The sequence below is a fragment of the Ranitomeya variabilis genome, chromosome 3, assembly GCF_051348905.1.
Source record: "Ranitomeya variabilis isolate aRanVar5 chromosome 3, aRanVar5.hap1, whole genome shotgun sequence".
NCBI lineage: Eukaryota > Metazoa > Chordata > Amphibia > Anura > Dendrobatidae > Ranitomeya > Ranitomeya variabilis.
Window position 1 is genome coordinate 729,356,421 of NC_135234.1, and position 24,312 is coordinate 729,380,732.

Consider the following 24,312-nt stretch of genomic DNA (forward strand, 5'->3'; position numbering starts at 1 on the left):
CAGTGTCAGCTCTTATGTGCAGGGACCTCTCTCCTGTAGTGTCAGCTCTTATGTGCAGGGTCCTCTCTCCTGTAGAGTGTCAGCTCTTATGTGCAGGGTCCTCTCTCCTGTACAGTGTCAGCTCTTATGTACAGGGTCCTCTCTCCTGTAGTGTCAGCTCTTATGTGCAGGGTCCTCTCTCCTGTAGAGTGTCAGCTCTTATGTGCAGGGTCCTCTCTCTTGTAGAGTGTCAGCTCTTATGTGCAGGGTCCTTTCTCCTGTAGAGTGTCAGCTCTTATGTGCAGGGTCCTCTCTCCTGTAGAGTGTCAGCTCTTATGTGCAGGATCCTCTCTCTTGTAGAGTGTCAGCTCTTATGTGCAGGGTCCTTTCTCCTGTAGAGTGTCAGCTCTTATGTGCAGGGTCCTCTCTCCTGTAGAGTGTCATCTCTTATGTGCAGGATCCTCTCTCCTGTAGAGTGTCAGCTCTTATGTGCAGGGTCCTCTCTCCTGTAGAGTGTCAGCTCTTATGTGCAGGGTCCTCTCTCCTGTAGAGTGTCAGCTCTTATGTGCAGGGTCCTCTCTCCTGTAGAGTGTCAGCTCTTATGTGCAGGGTCCTCTCTCCTGTACAGTGTCAGCTCTTATGTGCAGGATCCTCTCTCCTGTAGAGTGTCAGCTCTTATGTGCAGGGTCCTCTCTCCTGTAGAGTGTCAGCTCTTATGTGCAGGGTCCTCTCTCCTGTAGAGTGTCAGCTCTTATGTGCAGGGTCCTCTCTCCTGTACAGTGTCAGCTCTTATGTGCAGGGTCCTCTCTCCTGTACAGTGTCAGCTCTTATGTGCAGGGTCCTCTCTCCTGTAGAGTGTCAGCTCTTATGTGCAGGGTCCTCTCTCCTGTAGAGTGTCAGCTCTTATGTGCAGGGTCCTCTCTCCCGTAGTGTCAGCTCTTATGTGCAGGGGCCTCTCTCCTGTACAGTGTCAGCTCTTATGTGCAGGGTCCTCTCTCCTGTAGAGTGTCAGCTCTTATGTGCAGGATCCTCTCTCCTGTAGAGTGTCAACTGTTAAAGTGGACCTGTTAAAGTGGACCTATCATCAAGCCAAAAGTGGACAGTTTTTGCTCTTATTTTGGTCCCACTGATCTTTACAAGAAAGTGTGGCTCACATAAAGACAAGCCCCCTTGAGAATCCTGTGAGCACCACCCCCTTCGTAAATGCTGTAAAAAAAAAATTGCTAAATAAAAAGCCCATATATCTGGAGCCGTATGGTGGATTTTAAGAAAACACATAATTGATTACTCAGGAGAACGGTGGGAAACATAAAAGTAAAGAAAATCTGGTCCTTTTTTGACCTGACATGTCCTCTTCTAGGGCAGGAACCCCGTCCTTCTGTACAGTGTAAGCGCTTACACTGTTGGTGCTGTAGAAACAACTATTATTATGTAAGAAAGTATCTGAAGCTGAAATTATTTAGTAAAATGTTATAGCATTTCATACAGAATAACCTTTATTTGCAGAAACCAGAATACTCTTTAAGATTGTTGAAAGTAGTATATTTTGTATGTTGGATAAAACCTATAATTTTTCTTGATCCACCTACATAAATATGTGATGTGGATTAATTTGGAGAGTTTCTCTACATAAATAAATGAAATGGTGCCTACGACGTACGTGGAATTATAAGTAGAAAGTGCAGGAACAGAGCGCTTCATGGCACATAGCTCATGTGGAGTTTATAGCTTCTCTCTAAGCCAGATACCAATATTAAATGCTTTTTCTGTAACTTTATGCTGCATAAAGAGATTATTTCGTTAAGAAACCTTTTCATGTGGCAGCTTAATAAAAATGCAGGGTTTGTCAAAGCCGAAGCTGGATTTATGTTCATCTCTTGTTTGAAGAGTATTAATAATTCTAACTCTAATGAGCTTAACTGAAATATTATCTGTTAATTATACATTGTTGGCTTATTATACTCCATTTTACCGGGAGAGTGCCCACCCATAATTTTCACCCAAAAAGTCTAATTCATCAAGACTGGTGTTGTTCACGCCGGTCTTAATTTTTAGTTATTGTTATTGCTCCATTTATTCCATAGCTCTTTACATGTGAAAAGGGTATAAATAATAGAAGCTAGTACAATAATCTTGAACAAAACATGTCTCCGACTGGTACTGAAGGAGAGAGGACCTTCCCCGTGAGGGATCACATTGTACGAGGTATGGGTGAGGATACAGTAGGAGAGTGAGAGGAGAGCTGGTTGTGCAGCGTATGGTGGAACGAGGGTTAATGAAGGGTTGTCGGCTTGTCAGTAGAGGTAGGTCATCAGGTTCCTTTTGAGAGTTTCCACGGTAGTAGAGTCTGGTTTGTTGTGGTAGAGAGTTCCAGAGTAGGGGTGATGCACAGCAGAAATCTTGTATGTGATTGTGGGAAGAGGCGATAAGAGGGGAGTAGAGAAGGAGATCTTGTGAGGATCGGAGGTTGCGTGCAGGTAAGTACCGGGAGACGAGGTCAGAGATGTAGAGAGGAGATGGTTGTGGATGACTTTTTTATTTCATGGTTAATGTTTTAAACTGGAGTCTGTGGGCAATGGGGAGCCAGTGAAGGAATTGACTGAGAGGAGAGGCCGACGGATAGCTGGGGAACAGGTGGATTAGTTGGGCAGCAGAGTTTAGGACAGATTGGAGGGGTGCAAGAGTGTTAGAAAGGAGGCCACAGAGCAGGTGGTTGCGGTAGTCAAGGCGAGAGATGATAAGGGCATGCACTAGCGTTTTGGCAGATTCTTGATTAAGGAATGTACAGATCCAAGTGTGAGTCGGCCGGAAATGGAAAGGGCTTGAACATGTGGTTTGGAGGAGAGATTAGAGTCCAGGGTTACCCCTGAGGCAGCGAGCTCGTGAGCCTGGGGATAGTGAGCAGTAATTGACTTTGATGGGATAGGTCTGTTGGGGAGGTTGATTGAGATGGGGTAAAGACGATGAATTCTGTTTTATCCATGTTAAATTATAGAAATGTAGCAGAGAAAAAGGATGAAATAGCGGACAGACATTGTAGATTTCTAGTTAGTAAGCAGGTGATATCGGGTCCAGAGAGGTAGATCTGTGTGATATTAGCTTAAAGATGATACTGAAAGCCGTGGAACTGTATGAGCTGTCCCAGGCCGAAAGTGTAGATGGAGCAGAGCAACCGTCCTAGACTGAACCTTGGGGGGGACACCAATAGATAGGGGGCGAGATGAGGAGGTGGTGTGTGAGTGGGAGTTGCTGAATGTCCGGTCTGTTAGGTATGAAGAGATCCATGAGAGTGCCAAGTCCATGATGTCTAAAGATGAGATGAGTTAGTAGGTCATTGGAGACTTTAGTCAGGGCAGTGTCAGTGGAATGATGTGATCAGAAGCCAGAATGTAAGCGGTCTCAGAGGGAGCAGGAGGAGAGGTGGGATGACGATTTAAAATGGACATGTTGTTCCAGTAGTTTTAAGGAATAGGAGAGAAGTGATCTGTATCCCCCCCATTCTGGAACTCCCAACATATCAGACTGTCGCTTACTGTGGAAACCTACAAAAGGAACTTGAAGACCTAACTCTTCCGAGTAGCCTACAACTTACAGTGACCCCCGAACCACCATACAGCTTCACAATCAGCTCTATCCTCAACTTCTGTATCCTCACCCATCCCTTGTTGATTGTGAGCCCTCACGGGCAGGGTACCAGTCGGTGACTCGTTTTGTTCAAGATTATTTCATTTGTTTTTTGTATATCCCCTTTCGCATGTAAAGCTCCATGGAATAAAGGGCGCTATAATAATATTAAAAAAATTAAATAATAATATGTGGCGATAGCTAGACACAGGGAATGGGTCAAGGGAGGCTTTTTGAGGATGGTTGTGATCAAGACATGTTTGAAACATTAGAGGAAAAAACCAGTTGTTAGTGATAGGTTGAAGAGATGGGTTAGCTTTGGAATGAAGACTGTGGTAAGGTTTGGGAGGAGTTGGGATGTTATCGGGTTGAGTGCACAGGGGGGTGAGATGTGATCAGGATTCAGAAGGTGAGTGGAAATCAAGATGTTTGAGATTTCTGCAAGGGTATGCAAGTTTTTGGAGTGGGGATTGTGCACCAGGAGAGGAGGGGGAAGAGAATGTGAGCAGGTTGTGGTCAGACAGGGAGATGTAAGTTAGAGAGGTTAGATAATGAACAGATTCGGGTGAAGATGTAAGTTAGAGAGGTTAGATAATGAACAGATCCAGGTGAAGATGTAAGTTAGAGAGGTTAGATAATGAACAGATCCGGGTGAAGATGAAATCCAGTGTGTGGCCGTCTTTATGAGTGGCTGCAGAAGACCATTGAGCAAGGCCGAAAGAGGAAGTGAGAGATCTAAGCTTAGAGACAGCCGAGTGGGAAGTGTCAATGGTGATGTTGAAGTCCCCCATGATGATAGTGGGGATGTGAGTGGAAAGGAAATGTAGTAGCCAGGTGATGAAGTGGTCAAAAAAGCTGCAAATACAGATTAAACAACAACCACAAGATGGATTTCATCACCCAGGTATCATTGTAATCAGTATAATGGCGCCAACCTCGTTTACTGAGCAAAATCCTGCTGACAGGTTCAATTTAAAGAAGCAATCATAGCAAAACTATTACAGTATGTTCACATGTCGTGTTTTTGTTCAATTCTTTCAGCCTTTTTGCTGCTTTTTGTGGTGAATGAAACTAACCTTATTAAGCATGTACTGTAAAGAAGTTACACACCAAAAATGCAACAAAACCTGTTTTTGTCATCAACTTTTTTTGTCTTTGCTACTTCCGTGGGAGTATGTTTTGGCCGCTGAAAGAAACGCCGCAAAAAAGCAACGTGTGAACTTAGCCGCACTGTGTTCTACGTAATGCAGGTCTGATGGTACAATGCATTACTGTTTTTTTACTTTTAACTCCTGAGTCACAAATCGCTCCCTATTCCCTGCACTAGCATAACAGAAAGCTGTGGTATTGCACAGAGTACGCCTTTAACTCCACAGTATTCACACCTACATTTTGGCTGCCATTGCCTTGTGCGGTCACAATATAAATGTATGTGGTTCACTGCAGATCAGACTGCATGTCAAAGGAGAGGACGTGCTGGGAGGACAGGATCTGTGTCATCTCAGCATTTCTCTCCTTGCTGATGATTGCTAGTAGTGATCTGACGTACAGCAGGCGTCCATTCACTATTATTTGTGCTCTGCATACAGAGGAATGCTGGGATAATACAGATTGCATCTTTCCAGCCTCCTCTGCTGCGCTCGAGTTCATTCACAGATCCCACGTACCACTTAAAAGACAGAAAAGGTGTTAAAAAAAATCTAGATCTTTGCAAATTTACATTATTGGCTATATAATGCCAGAAAACAAGTATCATTGTACAAAGAGGTTGTAGAGTAAATTTGTATAGCTAAACAATAGCATCAAATTACAGAAGGTTAACAATATTTTTGTACTTTATTTTTTTAGCCCCTGAGTATACCATTTTTTGTTTCATTAAAATCCGTCATACAGTCTCAGAGATGTGGATTAATTATTTAATGCTGATTAAGTTTTTTTTACTGAGGGGGCGTGGCTTTTAGGCTCCTCAGGGGCGTGGCTTGTAGGCTCCTCAGGGGCGTGGCTTGAGATTGCTCTGCATTATTACCTTGAGATTCATGTCCATTTTGGTAAAGGCAATATAAATCCGCACTAAATAAACAAGTCCATATCTCTGGAGCTGTATCACGGATTTAAAAAAACAAAACTAAACGGAATAATCAGAGGAACAGTGGGAAAAAATAACAGCATAAAAAAGATAAAAGTTCTGTTTGTTTTTTTTCTTTCTGCATTCAGGTATCTGAAGGCTTTGGCCTTGGAACCGTTTAACTGGCTACAGATCCCATTTTCAAATATTTACTTTAGAACTTCTGATTAAAAGAGAGATCTGGACAGAAAAACCACAGGAAATACATAACATGTGAATGTTCCCTAAAACTTGATAATGTATAATTAAAAAAAACACTGCAGCATAGTTTTTGCTTATATAAAGCTTATTCACGATCAGTATTCTATTTTATTTCATCCAACCTCCGTTACAGCTATACATCCCCCCTTCACTATGGGAAGTTAGGCAAGTGATCTCCAATCTGACAAATGATCCCGTACGCTGAAGTGTAGACAGGAAGTCACAGCATTCTATGTCACACCCACACCGCCGGCTAACACTTAATGTTAAAGGGGCAGTCTCACATTTTTTAGTTATTCTTTTTCCTTAGCATGGGAGATAACTGCCTGAATGCTGGGGCCTCCACAGATATCAAGAACAGAGGAGCAGTATTACAGTAGTTACATGGGAGCAGTATTATTGTTATATTCTTGTACATAAGGCCAGTATTATAGTAGTTATATTCTTGTACATAGGGGCAGTATTATAGTAGTTATATTCTTGTACATAGGGGCAGTATTATAGTAGTTATATTCTTGTACATAGGGGCAGTATTATAGTAGTTATATTCTTGTACATAGGAGCAGTATTATAGTAGTTATATTCTTGTACATAGGGAGCAGTATTATAGTAGTTATATTCTTGTACAGAGGGGCAGTATTATAGTAGTTATATTCTTGTATATAGGAGCAGTATTATAGTAGTTATATTCTTGTATATAGGGGCAGTATTATAGTAGTTATATTCTTGTACAGAGGGGCAGTATTATAGTAGTTATATTCTTGTATATAGGAGCAGTATTATAGTAGTTATATTCTTGTACAGAGGGGCAGTATTATAGTAGTTATATTCTTGTACACAGGAGCAGTATTATAGTAGTTATATTCTTGTATATAGGAGCAGTATTATAGTAGTTATATTCTTGTACATAGGAGCAGTATTATAGTAGTTATATTCTTGTACATAGGGGACAGTATTATAGTAGTTATATTCTTGTATATAGGGGCAGTATTATAGTAGTTATATTCTTGTACAGAGGGGCAGTATTATAGTAGTTATATTCTTGTATATAGGAGCAGTATTATAGTAGTTATATTCTTGTATATAGGGGCAGTATTATAGTAGTTATATTCTTGTACAGAGGGGCAGTATTATAGTAGTTATATTCTTGTATATAGGAGCAGTATTATAGTAGTTATATTCTTGTACAGAGGGGCAGTATTATAGTAGTTATATTCTTGTACACAGGAGCAGTATTATAGTAGTTATATTCTTGTATATAGGAGCAGTATTATAGTAGTTATATTCTTGTACATAGGGGACAGTATTATAGTAGTTATATTCTTGTATATAGGGGCAGTATTATAGTAGTTATATTCTTGTACAGAGGGGCAGTATTATAGTAGTTATATTCTTGTATATAGGGGCAGTATTATAGTAGTTATATTCTTGTACAGAGGGGCAGTATTATAGTAGTTATATTCTTGTATATAGGAGCAGTATTATAGTAGTTATATTCTTGTACAGAGGGGCAGTATTATAGTAGTTATATTCTTGTACACAGGAGCAGTATTATAGTAGTTATATTCTTGTATATAGGAGCAGTATTATAGTAGTTATATTCTTGTACATAGGGAGCAGTATTATAGTAGTTATATTCTTGTACATAGGGGGCAGTATTATAGTAGTTATATTCTTGTACATAGGAGCAGTATTATAGTAGTTATATTCTTGTACAGAGGGGCAGTATTATAGTAGTTATATTCTTGTACATAGGAGCAGTATTATAGTAGTTATATTCTTGTACATAGGGGACAGTATTATAGTAGTTATATTCTTGTATATAGGGGCAGTATTATAGTAGTTATATTCTTGTACAGAGGGGCAGTATTATAGTAGTTATATTCTTGTATATAGGAGCAGTATTATAGTAGTTATATTCTTGTATATAGGGGCAGTATTATAGTAGTTATATTCTTGTACAGAGGGGCAGTATTATAGTAGTTATATTCTTGTATATAGGAGCAGTATTATAGTAGTTATATTCTTGTACAGAGGGGCAGTATTATAGTAGTTATATTCTTGTACACAGGAGCAGTATTATAGTAGTTATATTCTTGTATATAGGAGCAGTATTATAGTAGTTATATTCTTGTACATAGGGAGCAGTATTATAGTAGTTATATTCTTGTACATAGGGGGCAGTATTATAGTAGTTATATTCTTGTACATAGGAGCAGTATTATAGTAGTTATATTCTTGTACAGAGGGGCAGTATTATAGTAGTTATATTCTTGTACATAGGAGCAGTATTATAGTAGTTATATTCTTGTACATAGGGAGCAGTATTATAGTAGTTATATTCTTGTACAGAGGGGCAGTATTATAGTAGTTATATTCTTGTACATAGGGGCAGTATTATAGTAGATATATTCCTGTACATAGGAGCAGTATTATAGTAGTTATATTCTTGTACATAGGAGCAGTAATATAGTAGTTATATTCTTGTACACAGGAGCAGTATTATAGTAGTTATATTCTTGTACATAGAGGCAGTATTATAGTAGTTATATTCTTGTACATAGGGGACAGTATTATAGTAGTTATATTCTTGTATATAGGGGCAGTATTATAGTAGTTATATTCTTGTACATAGGGGCAGTATTATAGTAGTTATATTCTTGTATATAGGGGCAGTATTATAGTAGTTATATTCTTGTACATAGGAGCAGTATTATAGTAGTTATATTCTTGTATATAGGAGCAGTATTATAGTAGTTATATTCTTGTACATAGGAGCAGTATTATACGAGTTATATTCTTGTACATAGGGGGCAGTATTAAAGTAGTTATATTCTTGTACATGAGAGCAGTATTATAGTAGTTATATTCTTGTATATAGGGGCAGTATTATAGTTGTTATATTCTTGTACATAGGAGCAGCATTATAGTAGTTATAGTCTTGTATATAGGAGCAGTATTATACTAGTTATATTCTTGTATATAGGGGCAGTATTATAGTAGTTATATTCTTGTATATAGGGGCAGTATTATAGTTGTTATATTCTTGTACATAGGAGCAGCATTATAGAAGTTATATTCTTGTATATAGGAGCAGTATTAAAGTAGTTATAGTCTTTTACATAGGATCAGTATTATACGAGTTGTGTTCTTGTATATAGGGGCAGTATTATAGTAGTTATATTCTTGTACATAGGAGCAGTATTATACTAGTTATATTCTTGTATATAGGGGCAGTATTATAGTAGTTATATTCTTGTACATAGGAGCAGTATTATAGTAGTTATAGTCTTGTATATAGGAGCAGTATTATAGTAGTTATATTCTTGTACATAGGGGCAGTATTATAGTTGTTATATTCTTGTACATAGGAGGCAGTATTATAGTAGTTATATTCTTGTATATAGGGGCAGTATTATAGTTGTTATATTCTTGTACATAGGAGCAGTATTATAGTAGTTATAGTCATGTATATAGGGGCAGTATTATAGTTGTTATATTCTTGTACATAGGGGCAGTATTATAGTAGTTATATTCTATTATATAGGGGCAGTATTATAGTTGTTATATTCTTGTACATAGGAGCAGTATTATAGTAGTTATAGTCTTGTACATAGGGGCAGTATTATAGTAGTTATATTCTTGTACATAGGGGCAGTATTATAGTAGTTATATTCTATTATATAGGGGCAGTATTATAGTTGTTATATTCTTGTACATAGGAGCAGTATTATAGTAGTTATAGTCTTGTACATAGGGGCAGTATTATAGTAGTTATATTCTTGTATATAGGAGCAGTATTATACGAGTTATATTGTTGTACATAGGGGGCAGTATTATAGTAGTTATAGTCTTGTACATAGGATCAGTATTATACGAGTTGTGTTCTTGTACATAGGAGCAGTATTATAGTTGTTATATTCTTGTACATAGGAGCAGTATTATAGTAGTTATAGTCTTGTACATAGGAGCAGTATTATACTAGTTATATTCTTGTATATAGGGGCAGTATTAAAGTAGTTATATTCTTGTACATAGGAGCAGTATTATAGTAGTTATAGTCTTGTATATAGGAGCAGTATTATAGTAGTTATATTCTAGTACATAGGAGCAGTATTATAGTAGTTATATTCTTGTATATAGGAGCAGTATTATAGTAGTTATATTCTTGTATATAGGAGCAGTATTATAGTAGTTATATTCTTGTACATAGGAGGCAGTATTATAGTAGTTATATTCTTGTATATAGGGGCAGTATTATAGTAGTTATATTCTTGTACATAGGGGCAGTATTATAGTAGTTATATTCTTGTACATAGGAGCAGTATTATAGTAGTTATATTCTTGTACATAGGGGCAGTATTATAGTAGTTATATTCTTGTACATAGGGGCAGTATTATAGTAGTTATATTCTTGTATATAGGGGCAGTATTATAGTAGTTATATACTTGTAGATAGGGGGCAGTATTAAAGTAGTTATATTCTTGTACATAGGAGCAGTATTATAGTAGTTATATTCTTGTACATAGGGGCAGTATTATAGTAGTTATATTCTTGTACATAGGAGCAGTATTACAGTAGATATATTCCTGTACATAGGGGGCAGTATTAGAGTAGTTATATTCTTGTATATAGGGGGCAGTATTATAGTAGTTATATTCTTGTACATAGGGGGCAGTATTATAGTAGTTATATTCTTGTACATAGGGGCAGTATTATAGTAGTTATATTCTTGTACATAGGGGCAGTATTATAGTAGTTATATTCTTGTACATAGGGGCAGTATTATAGTAGTTATATACTTGTAGATAGGGGGCAGTATTATAGTAGTTATATTCTTGTACATAGGGGCAGTATTATAGTAGTTATATTCTTGTACATAGGGGCAGTATTATAGTAGTTATATTCTTGTACATAGGGGCAGTATTATAGTAGTTATATTCTTGTACATAGGGGCACCTCTCGTGTCTCCCCTTTTCCTCATAGATTGTAAGCTTGCGAGCAGGGCCCTCATTCCTACTGGTATCTGTTTTGAACTGTGATTTCTGTTATGCTGTAATGTCTATTGTCTGTATAAGTCCCCTCTATAAGTTGTAAAGCGCTGCGGAATATGTTGGCGCTATATAAATAAAATTATTATTATTATTATTATTATTATTAGTTATATTCTTGTACATAGGAGCAGTATTACAGTAGATATATTACTGTACATAGGGGGCAGTATTAGAGTAGTTATATTCTTGTATATAGGGGGCAGTATTATAGTAGTTATATTCTTGTACATAGGGGGCAGTATTATAGTAGTTATATTCTTGTATATAGGGGGCAGTATTATAGTAGTTATATTCTTGTACATAGGGGCAGTATTATAGTAGTTATATTCTTGTACATAGGGGCAGTATTATAGTAGTTATATTCTTGTACATAGGGGCAGTATTATAGTAGTTATATACTTGTAGATAGGGGGCAGTATTAAAGTAGTTATATTCTTGTACATAGGAGCAGTATTATAGTAGTTATATTCTTGTACATAGGGGCAGTATTATAGTAGTTATATTCTTGTACATAGGAGCAGTATTACAGTAGATATATTCCTGTACATAGGGGGCAGTATTAGAGTAGTTATATTCTTGTACATAGGGGGCAGTATTATAGTAGTTATATTCTTGTACATAGGGGGCAGTATTAGGGTATGTTTCCACTGTCAGGATGGCCGGCGGTATCGCCGCAGCGGCGAAGCCGCTCGGCGCTAAGCCCCGCCCCCTTTCTGGGACGCGATCATGCCGGATGTGTTAACTCTTCACATCCGGGATGATCGCTCTCTCCCATAGCGCCCTGTGATATGCCTTGCGGGGACGCTGCGTCCCCGCAAGGTGTACGGACATGCTGCGAGCTGAAAAGACGCGCAGCATGTCCGTAGTCGCAGGGCCGCCGCGTGCGGGTTTCCACGCATAGTGGAGACGGGATTTCATAAAATCCCCTCCACTATGCTGGAACATCTGGACGCTGCTTGTTTGACGCTGCAGCTCTGCGCAGCGTCAAACAAGCAGCGTTTCCTGACCGTGGAAACATACCCTTAAAGTAGTTATATTCTTGTACATAGGAGCAGTATTATAGTAGTTATTCTTGAACATAGATGTAGTATTATATATTATAGTAGTTATATTCTTGTTCATAGGGTCAGTATTATAGTAGTTATATTCTTGTACATAGGAGCAGTATTATAGTAGTTATATTCTTGTACATAGGGTCAGTATTATAGTAGTTATATTCTTGTACATAGGAGCAGTATTATAGTAGTTATTCTTGAACATAGATGTAGTATTATATATTATAGTAGTTATATTCTTGTTCATAGGGTCAGTATTATACGAGTTGTGTTCTTGTATATAGGGGCAGTACAGTATTATATCAGTTATATATGCACAAGAATAATTATTAAAAACTGACTTTTCCTCATATGTTTCTTTACAAATCAGTTGGGACTTGTAGTTCCATAAAATCTAGGATCACTCTCTGATATTCTGGGATCTATATATCCATTTAGAGTATGAAGCATGTAGCCGCTGTAAGAACCACATGGTCCTTGAGCTGTTGATGGGAAATCTGCGTGATTTCCCTGTTTCTGCCCTGCTCCAGGGACTCTGTGACTGTACTGACAAGTGACAGCCCAGGATGGTGATCCTGTGTCTCGTGTTACACGAGCGGGCCATCCCGGCGTGCGCTTTATCTGCTCAGACAGACGACTCATGCCGCCCCCTCAGACACCATTCTCATGGTATCACAATAACGAGGTCCCTGAATGCTTCTTGCTTTGTCACAACAATTACATCCCTGCTGAAATCGTGTCTTGCTGATTGTTATTTGAGCGTAATGTGAACCTACAACTTTGAAGACAGTGTTGAGCTTATTTCCTTAGTACATCTCCAGATGGGTGTAAACTCCTGAGGGCGGACATTAATATACAAAATCTACACCATTATTTTTTTTTATGTGCCCTAAAAAAAAATTTCTGTGCTAATGTTTTTTGTTTTTTTTATCCATCACAAAATTATTTTTAAAGAGTTCTGTGATTCCTTATACCCTCTGAGCAGATCAGGAAAAAACATTGAGGTAAAAGAGTACAATATTTTTTGTCACCACTAGGAGGAGCTAGCTGCATACAGATATATTATTGCGTTCTAACAGTGCCGCATAAATGCATTTTTAGTGGGATATGTTATAGTAAAACATAAATTTTATTAATTGAAATCTTTGGTGATAGTACGAATAGGAGTCCATTGGGCGGTTGTATTGAGAAATTGACTTCCCTGTATGACTGTGAATGCAGATAACTGAGTAGGACCGCCCACTTGACTCCGCTTCTCCTATGTATCAGGCTGTCCACAGATCAGACTGCACGTAAATCCTGATGCTTTCCCTTTACTGGACAGTTGTGAGAATGGAAGCAGAAAATTTGGAGCCGCGCTTTTTTTTTGTTTGTTTTAAATCAATGGTCTTTCCTTTGTTGTGACTAGTACACAATGATGGGGATGCAAGCGTCACAGGCCCTTTAAGTACAAACTCTTTCTAGACCTTCAATTAATAACTCATAACCATCCAACACCAACATAGATAAAGAAAATTACCATTGAACTCTTTATAATAAAATTACAAAACAAAAAAAAAAATGTCTGGAAAACACTTAAAAGGAACCTGTCATGTCCTTAAATGCTTTTAGCCTGTAAATAACTTTATTCCTCCCAGGAGCTGCTGGCTTTCAGTCATAAGGGTGTGTCCAGAGTGGCCGCAGCCATTGGTCAGTACAGAGTTGGCGGGGGCTATAAGCATGCCCCTGTACATTGATTGCCAGTGCACTCTACAGCACAGGTGTGCAAAGTGAACTGTCAATCAAAGTGCTGGGGCATGCTTATAGTGTAGCGAGCGGTGACTGAAACCTCGCTGTCCATGCCTCTATGACTGAAAGCCGGAGGCTCCCAGGAAGAAGTAAGTTCATGTCCTCCCAGTAGCCGGCTTTCAGTTAGGTGGCCGGCCAGCTTTGGAGCACTACTAACCTGGAGAATAATCACACATTTTTGCTCCCAATGGCTGCACTTTCAGTAAGGCGGACAGATAGCATTGGAACGCTGTTGTCGTACAAAGCCATCCACAACCTGTCTCCTCCATACATCTGTGACCTCGTCTCCTGGTACTTACCTGCACGCAACCTCCGATCCTCACAAGATCTCCTTCTCTACTCCCCTCTTATCTCCTCTTCCCACAATCGCATACAAGATTTCTCCCATGCATCCCCTTTACTCTGGAACCTTCTACCACAACACATCAGACTCTCGCCTACCATCAGAATCTTCAAAAAGAACCTGAAGACCCACCTCTTCCGACAAGCCTACAACCTGCAGTAACCACCGATCAACCAACCGCTGCACGATCAGCCCTATCCTCACCTACTGTATTCTCACCCATCCCTTGTAGATTGTGAGCCTTCGCGGGCAGGGTCCTCTCTCCTCCTGTACCAGCTGTGACTTGTATTGTTTAAGATTATTGTACTTGTTTTTATTATGTATACCCCTCCTCACATGTAAAGCGCCATGGAATAAATGGCGCTATAATAATAAATAATAATAATAATAATAACCTGCAGGTTAATAGCGTTTGGGTACATGTCGGGTTCCCTTTAACCCTTGACGTTTGCCGCCAAAATTGTAATCTTTTTTTTTTTTTCTTTTTTTTTTTTTTAATTTTTACTCCATTTTTTATTTTGGGTGCAAGATTCGATTTTTTTATGGCGTTTACTATATCTTAATTTTTATTTTGATGATCTTAACTCTTACAACTGTGGCAAAATCAAATCCTTTTCTTCTTTTTTTTTAATCGGAAACAGAGGAGTGTTTCATGCTGTCATATACAAAAAAACTTTTTGTGAAGTTTAGTGGCACAGGATCACCTAAAACTAAGGCCGGGACTAGCCATATTTATGAGAGCAAGATTTCGGTAGTCAGTATGTTATTAGTATGAGAGCATAGACAGAATCACTGAACGACAAGATATATTTGGTATTCAGGACCCGGAGAAAGTTGGGTCACAGCTATAGCTATGGGAGATAAAAGTGTTGAAGTGGAGCTATTTAATTTTCACCAAATTGGCTAAAATCAAGGGTGTAGCTTTATGAGCCCAGGATGTGGGGGCGGCAGTCACTCCTCGGTCCTGATGTCGCCGCAGTAGCAGCTGTCGGCGATCACTGATCATCTTCGGGGATGATTTTTATTTCTCTATTGCAAGATGGCGCTGCCGGCGCATACGCAGTAGTAGCTATTGGATCACCTCTATATACACCAATAGCTGCTACTGCGCAGGTGTGGCGGGCGCCATTTTCAAACTGAATTTTAGGATAACATCAAGCAAATGAACGCAGTACATGTGCGATCATGCTGCAGCACAGGCACCCCTGCCGGCGCCTGACCGCAGAAGTTTTTTTTTTTAAATATATATACGGTATATATTATGTATATTAGGGGCAGGTCAGTGAGTGAATATCTAATCAGAGCACCACATGAAGACCCCACACAGGCCGCCCCGGAGCACGAGCATATCATTAACTCAAAACTGAAAATACAGATTACACAAGAACCACAAGACGGATTTCATCACCAGGTACCATTGTAATCAGCATAACGGCGCCGACCTGACACTGTCTGTAGGTTACTGTGCACAATCCTGCCGACAGGTTCTCTTTAATAGGTGCAAAAAATCTACAACATCAAAAACTCTCCCAAAAGCGCGTCTTCGGAACATAGCTATGTTCTCACACTGTATTTTTCCTGTATTTTTTCTCTGCGTTTTTAATACAAAGTAAAAGCTGCTTTTTACAGTATCAGCAGAGACTGAGATTTCAGAAATCTCCGGCACATGATTCCTTTTTGCAACATGTCAACTTTTTCAGCATTTTTGCAGGTTTTTTTCACCCATAGAAAGAAATGAGCAAGTGCAAAATGCTGGGAAAAAAACCCCTTGTTTTTGACTGTTTCAAGAAACTCATTCTGCACATACTCTTACGGTGTGTGCACATTAAATTATTTTTATTCTGGCGGATTCCGCTCTGAAAACCTCCTGAAAAAGCTTGTGATGATCTTTTCACTTTATCTTCAGGTTTCTAAAGATGCCAAGCGGTTACAAGTCAGCTGATCATTCTTCTGGCGTCTTCCGCCTAAAGATTCTCAATACTGTGCAATAGAATGACTTAAAAGATCCTGGGTTGTCTTTTTAAGTGTTTTTGTTTTCCCGTCGGAAGGTGAGTATATAAATATTTTTTATTTTAATTCTTTTTTTTTAACAGGGATATGGTACCCACATTGCTATATACTACGTGGGCTGTGTTATATACTGCGTGGGCTGTGTTATATACTGCGTGGGCTGTGCTATATACTACGTGGGTTGTGCTATATACTGCGTGGGCTGTGTTATATACTGCGTGGGCTGTGTTATATACTGCGTGGGCTGTGTTATATACTGCGTGGGCTGTGTTATATACTGCGTGGGCTGTGTTATACACTGCGTAGGCTGTGCTATATACTACGTGGGCTGTGTTAGATACTGCGTGGGCTGTGTTACATACTACGTGGGCTGTGTTATATACTACATGGGCGGTGCTATAAACTATGTCTCTGTGCGATATACTACGTGGGGTGTGTTGTACACTGCATGGGCTGTGTTATATACTGCATGGCCTATGTTATATACTGCGTGGGCTGTGTTATATACTGCATGGCCTGTGTTATATACTACGGCTCTGTGCTATATACTACATGGGCTGTGCTATATACTACGTGGCTGTGCTATATTCTATGTGGCTGTGCTATATACTACGTGGCTGTGCTATATACTACATGGCTGGGCAATTACTACGTGGGCTGTGTTATATACTACGTGGGCTGTGTTATATATTATGTGGGCTATGTTATATATTATGTGGGCTGTGTTATATACTGTGTGGGCTGTGTTATATACTGTGTGGGCTGTGCTATATATTACAATACATATTCTAGAATACCCGATGCATTAGAATCAGGCCACCATCTCGTAAGAGAATAAGACTATTTCTACATGAGTGAAAATTGTGCACATTCCAGCACAAAATTACCATAGACTTACAATGGGGGAAATAAGTATTTGATCCCTTGATGATTTTGTAAGTTTGCCCACTGACAAAGACATGAAGAGTCTATAATTTTAAGGGTAGGTTAATTTTAACATTCAGAGATAGAATATCAAAAATAAAATCCAGAAAATCACATTGTATAAATTATATAAATGTATTTGCATTTGACAGTGAGAAATAAGTATTTGATCCCTATGAAAACAAGACTTAATACTTGATGGCAAAACCCTTGTTGGCAAGCACAGCAGTCAGACGTTTTTTTTACAGTTGATGAAGTTTGCGCACATGTCAGGAGGACTTTTGGTCCACTCCTCTTTGCAGATCATCTCTAAATCATTAAGATTTTGAGGCTGTTGCTTGGCAACTCGTAGCTTCAACTTCCTCCATAAGTTTTCTATGGGATTAAGGTTTGGAGACTGGCTAGGCCACTCCATGAACTTAACGTGCTTCTTTTTGAGCCACTCCTTTGTTGCCTTGGCTGTATGTTTTGGGTCATTCTCTTGCTGGAAGACCCAGCCATGACCCTTTTTTAATGTCCTGGTGGAGTAAAGGAGGTTGTTGCTCAGGATTTTATAGTACATGGCTCCATCCATTCTCCCATTGATGCGGTAAAGTCCTGTGCCCTTAGCAAAGAAACACCCCCAAAACATAATGGTTCCACCTCCATGCTTGACAGTGGGGACGGTGTTCTTTGGGTCATAGGCAGTATTTCTCTTCCAAACATATCGAGTTGAGTTAATGCCAAAGACCTCAAATTTTGTCTCATGTGAGCACAGCACCTTCTCCCAATCACTCACAGAATCATTCAGGTGTTCATTGGCAAACTTCAGACGGGCCTGCACATGTGCCTTCTTGAGCAGGGGGGACCTTGCAGGCACTGTATGTTGTAGAGGTTAGAGTCTGACTGATTTAGTCTGTGGACAGGAGTCTTTTATAAAGGTGACTATGTAAGGCAGCTGTCTATAATGTAGTTAACGAGTTTTTTTGCACTTTATCTTGCAGTCGGACCAAGATGGCTCTGTAAACTGTAGGCCTCTATTCACACAGCATGCATTTTGTAGCACTGGGCGGCCCGTCTGTATGTGCGTTAGTAATAGGCTGTAAACCAGATGCTCTGCATTGCCTGTGTGAACAATACCACATACAGACTATTATCTCTTCTCTTTTTGTGCACTAATGCCAAACAGCCAACACTGGATTGAAAGTGGTTGTTTCATCGGTATTTTTTGCACCTGTGTTTTTGCCATCATTAATCGGGTCCGATGCGCCCTGCTGGTGCATTTGTTTGGAGGCTTCAGCAGGTAAACATCTCTGCTTTTTTCTCTGTGATTTTAGTTAACGAGTTAATTAGCAGCGTCTAACTGGTCTGTAGGAGCTAGAACTCTTAATGGTTGGTAGGGGATCAAATACTTATTTCTCACTGCAAAATGCAAATAAATATATATAATTTATACAATGTGATTTTCTGGATTTTATTTTTGATATCCTATCTCTCAATTTTAAAATAAACCTACCCTTAAAATTATAGACTGTTCATGTCTTTGTCAGTGGGCAAACTTACAAAATCAGCAAGGGATCAAATACTTCTTTCCCCCCACTGTATATCAGATCTATGGAGACAAGAATCAGAAGGGTCGCCCATTGCAAACAATGAAAAATTTAGCTTTTATTTTGCAAATAAAGTTTGAAAAGGCATGAAATGATCATATTGGTTGGTATCGGTGGCAATTTGATTCACTGGACACAGTCCATGTGCCACATCACTGGTCTGTGGTCAGTGGTTGGGAGTCCTGAGAACCACCTCTTACCTGATGGTATCCTGGCTCTTCTTTTGATAAGTCAGCATGGCGAGGTGAAACTCATGGAACATTTCGCCAGGCCAGCTATTCACAAGAGGAGCCGGTCATGCCTTTAGGTAAGAGGGGGTCCTACTGGCTCTCGTTCATAGATCACTGATGTGGCCAATGTACCGGATCCTACGAATCGTTTTGCACCAACTCTTATAGGAACCAGTTCAAGCAATTTCTAGCAGACTTTTTTTGTGGTAAAACTGCTTGAAATGTTGTAACTGTTTTGCATAACTCAACTTTTGCCATTTTTAACCCAGTCTCCGCCAACTTTTTGAAAAATTTGTAGAGCTGGGGCAAGACGAGTCATTGCTAAGCGCGCCCACTGCAAATCTGTCTGGCCTCTGGCTTACATGCATTGCTGGAGGTGACTCGCGAGAGTTGAAAGATGCACCAAATTCATTATTTCTGACATTTATGGCTAGATTTTATAGTTCTCCATTGATATATTGGGACCATAATTCCCAATGAATGGACAATTTTTTTTTATACTACCTAAGTTGTAATGTAGTTGACTGTGATGCATATCTGTAAGACAGTGGTCATTGCCTGCTAAGGACCCAGATGGTATTGCATGAGAAAAAATTGTGGCATACCCTGATACATGTCCTGTTATGGATATGATACATGCTGCTTTACTGGCATTGAGTACTTTGCATGGGGCTTCTTGCTCTGGTTTAGCCAGAGATGCTAAAAAAGAACGCATCCCTCTGTAGATACAGGCGTAGCAGAGCTCTATTCTTTATTTTTGGTTATGAACACCTTTCATGTGAAAACATATTTTTCCATATGTAAGAGGCTATCTTTGTTTAATAAAATTGTCATTAGTTTTAATTTCTTCATTCCTTTTCAGACCCCACTGATCTGCAGTTTGCAGACTGATTCAAGTTTCAAATTTGTCTCTTGTGGGAGTGTCTCTGCCAGTAATATAGGCTGGATGTGAGGTCTCTGAGTATCCAAGGTTCTGCTGTCTTCACTTGCTTTTGTTTATCATCATAGTTTCTATCCTTCTCTGATTCTGCCGGCACCAGTCGTCTATTATCTGGAACATTGCAACAGCGGACTAATGAAAATTATTGCCACTGGTAAATTGTGACGTTTGCTTATCTCTGCACAGTTTGCGCCAGTTGCACAACTGCTAGATAAAGACACGCTATTTATTTAACCAATAGAAAAGTAGTATTTTTTTTATATCGCCTTGCTGACACACTGCAACAGCAGACTAAGGGAAACTATTGCCACTGGTAAATTGTGCTGTTTGCTTATCTCTGCACGGATTGCGCCAGTCGCACAACTGCTAGATAAGAATATGCTATTTATTTATCCAATAGAAAATTATATTTTTTTTTTATATCGCCTTGCTGACACACTGCAACAGCAGACTAAGGGAAACTATTGCCACTGGTAAATTGTGACGTTTACTGTGAGGTCTCTGTGTATCCAAGGTGCTGCTGTCTTCACTTGCTTTCGTTTATCATCACAGTTTCTATCCTCTGATTTCCTCTCCATGGTCTTTTCTACTTTTTATAATCCGTTTTCTCCACCCATCCTGAGAAACTTTTTCGCCTCTCCACTGCAGATCTGTGTACAACTGCCTTCCCGCTTCTGCTATATCTAAGGGCTCTTCCAGACGTCCATGAAAATTGACTCTCAGCTCGTCTCGCGACTCGAGTGTCAAAGCTTCACATATGTCTGTGCATTGCTGTGTGTGTTGAACAAATTTGCACCGATGCAAGCAGCCCTAACACTGAGAGAAGGGAAGGTAGAGCATAAAGCTGTAAGTAGCAGAGGGAACTCTGATGAGCTCTGACTTTTCGGCAGAGCCCTCCGCTCTGCAGCAGTGAAATGGTAGAACATTTTACATGAAGACTATTCAAAAGTTGCTTAATTTTGCATTGAAGAAATAATTTAAAAAAAATCCTGTGTGATGTGTACTGTACATAACCCACTTGGTTTCCACTCTATCCTGTTTCTAGCACTTCACAACATCACCGAACTTTATTTTTCCTGACATTCTCAGATCTGCTATAAATGTTCCTTTTACCCTACATATTTGGCCTGAAATTGCAGTGTAATGGTTTCAGGGAAATGGAAAAGAGTAGCGGGAATTTATAATATTAATGACTATGTAAATGAAGATGAAGCCCAATAGTAATAGAAGTTCACAGAATAGCTGGCGAATCGCCGGCACAGGAGAATGAGTTATTTTCTGTCTTCTTACCGCTCTTCCCTGCTGGTTCTTTTCAGATTCTGCCGGCACCAGTCTATTATCGGGAACATTGCTGAGGATTCTGCGCTTGGATTGCTGAGGCGTCAACAATGAAGCACTTCATGAAGTGAGTAATCACCTCTGTGGTTTCATGTTAAGGTTTTTTCGGATGTACCTGTTGCTTACAGAGAATGGAGGGAGCCGTACTGTGAGGGTTTATGAGCACGTGCCATCACCGAGGCCGGTAACATTTGATTCCGTGTTCTTTCCTTCTGTCGTTGAAGAGTTAAATAAGACGTTCTTGCTTATTTTCTGGATTGATCTAGATAACTGGACAGCCCCTTTAAGATTTTTTTTAAAGAAAGCCCATTATAATATACGCTTTATGGGAATTCATAATTAATAGAGGAGGGTCCCCATCTCCAGAAAACGGCCTATTGTTTAAATCTAAGTATCTTCTTAATGCTACCCGCCATTGCAATCCTGTCTGCAGTGATAATGAGACTGCTGAAAAGTCTTCTGTAACAATCAGGAAGTATGAATCTAGTATAAGATTGGGAGGCCTGTATTAAGTTAGGAAAAAATAAAAAAATTATATTTAGCGCAAAAACCCCACAACATTTTTTTCTTTAAACGGGCATTATGTAATACTTTCTTTTGCCTGTAGTGGCGCTGCAGGAAAATTGAACATTAACTATCAGGTTTTTGCACAAATTGAAACTGACCGCTCGGAATCCTGGCAGAAGGGGGACAGTTTGTTTCTTTTCGCCTACGGTGGCGCTGTAGGGTAGCTTGACACTTACCGTCAGGTCTTCTCACACACCGATCGCTGGGGCTCTCAACAAGGGGGACAAGTTATCAGTGTTGTGAAGGAATGTTGTAACAAGTAGGGGTTGACCAAAACGGAGAAACTTTTTATTACCAGCAGGACAGATTATTGCAGCTCTCTAATACACTTTTACTGTCAGTGAATGGAAGCTCATTGTGATCACAACAAAGCGATAAGCATACTGTCGGCCACATTCCAACTAGACTGTTTCTTATCTAGTCGGAATGTGGCCAGGAGTATGAAAATCTCATCCTTGAGGTGACGTGATCGCCTGAGCTGACACTGTAGCATCCTCACACGTTGCACACAATGTGAGCATTCACTAGTCTCCAGTCACATAGCTACTGTAGACTTGTAGCTTAAGACCGAACAACCCCTTTAACGATCGTATGGTCATACAGTGCGCATGATTGCTCCATGAAAATAGAATGTACATCCGCAAGGACAGGGTCCTCTCCCCTCAGTACCAGTCTGTCACTGTAAATTTGTTTCCTGTATACGATATCTATAACTCTGTATGTAACCCCTTCTCATGTACAGCACCATGGAATTAATGGTGCTATATAAATAAATAATAATAATAATAATGAAAATGAACCGACACACTTGTTTTTATTGATGATCAATGCTTGTTTCAAGCAAGAATTCTGCCCTTGTAAGATAACCCTTAGGGGGTGTGCACACAACATCTTCTAGATGCCGACGTACCAGACGAATTTTCCAAGGTGAAGACGCTTCAGGAAAACGACAGTGGTGTCTTTACGAAAGTGTGTTTTAGAACAGTGGACATTTTTTGCTGCATTTTTTTTTCTATATATATATATATATATATATATATATATATATATATATATATATACATACACTCACCGGCCACTTTATTAGGTACACCATGCTAGTAACGGGTTGGACCCCCTTTTGCCTTCAGAACTGCCTCAATTCTTCGTGGCATAGATTCAACAAGGTGCTGGAAGCATTCCTCAGAGATTTTGGTCCATATTGACATGATGGCATCACACAGTTGCCGCAGATTTGTCGGCTGCACATCCCAAAGATGCTCCATACAAGGCAGGATGGATCCATGCTTTCATGTTGTTTACGCCAAATTCTGACCCTACCATCCGAATGTCGCAGCAGAAATCGAGACTCATCAGACCAAGCAACGTTTTTCCAATCTTCTACTGTCCAATTTCGATGAGCTTGTACAAATTGTAGCCTCAGTTTCCTGTTCTTAGCTGAAAGGAGTGGTACCCGGTGTGGTCTTCTGCTGCTGTAGCCCATCTGCCTCAAAGTTCAACGCACTGTGCGTTCAGAGATGCTCTTAGGCCTACCTTGGTTGTAACGGGTGGCGATTTGAGTCACTGTTGCCTTTCTATCAGCTCGAACCAGTCTGCCCATTCTCCTCTGACCTCTGGCATCAACAAGGCATTTCCGCCCACAGAACTGCCGCTCACTGGATTTTTTTTCTTTTTCGGACCATTCTCAGTAAACCCTAGAGATGGTTGTGCATGAAAATCCCAGTAGATCAGCAGTTTCTGAAATACTCAGACCAGCCCTTCTGGCACCAACAACCATGCCACGTTCAAAGGCACTCAAATCACCTTTCTTCCCCATACTGATGCTCGGTTTGAACTGCAGGAGATTGTCTTGACCATGTCTACATGCCTAAATGCACTGAGTTGCCGCCATGTGATTGGCTGATTAGAAATTAAGTGTTAACAAGAAGTTGGACAGGTGTACCTAATAAAGTGGCCAGTGAGTGTGTATATATATATATATATATATATATATATATATATATATATATATATATATATATATATATATATATATATATATATATACACACACACACACACAGTGTTCCAAATTATTATGCAAATTATATTTTTCTCGGATTTTCCTAAATGGTCGGTGCAAATGACAGTCAGTCTAATAAGAGTCATCACCCGTTAGACTATACATCGAATTTTATTGGAGAAACCTCCCAATAATAACAGTATAATCTCCAAAATGAATAAAAACTCACAATGCACTGTTCCAAATTATTAGGCACAGTAGAATTTCTAAACATTTGATATGTTGTAAAGAACTGAAAATGCTCATTTGTGGAATTTGCAGCATTAGGAGGTCACATTCACTGAACAAAAAGCTATTTAACTCCAAAACATCCTAACAGGCCAAGTTACATGTTACCATAGGAGCCCTTCATTGATATCACCTTCACAATTCTTACATCCATTGATCTTGTGAGTTTTTGGAGAGTTTCTGCTTGTATTTCTTCCATCCCTGAGCTGCTGTTTTGATGTGAACGGCCTCCCACCCTCATAGATCTTTTGCTT

At 39.5% G+C, this 24,312-nt stretch overlaps 1 protein-coding gene across 4 annotated transcripts in view; it reads left to right on the forward strand.

Annotated features, from left to right (window-relative positions):
- Positions 1 to 24,312, forward strand: part of ELMOD1 (ELMO domain containing 1) — a 166,844-nt gene that overhangs the window by 53,835 nt on the left and 88,697 nt on the right. For all 4 annotated transcript variants that reach the window (XM_077298411.1, XM_077298408.1, XM_077298410.1 and 1 more), the window contains exon 2: positions 21,180 to 21,268. Coding sequence is in view for 2 of the 4 variants with exons in the window: in XM_077298408.1 (XP_077154523.1) it covers positions 21,252 to 21,268 (17 nt within the window). In the remaining 2 variants the exon portion in view is untranslated. The remainder of the gene's footprint in view (positions 1 to 21,179; positions 21,269 to 24,312) is intronic.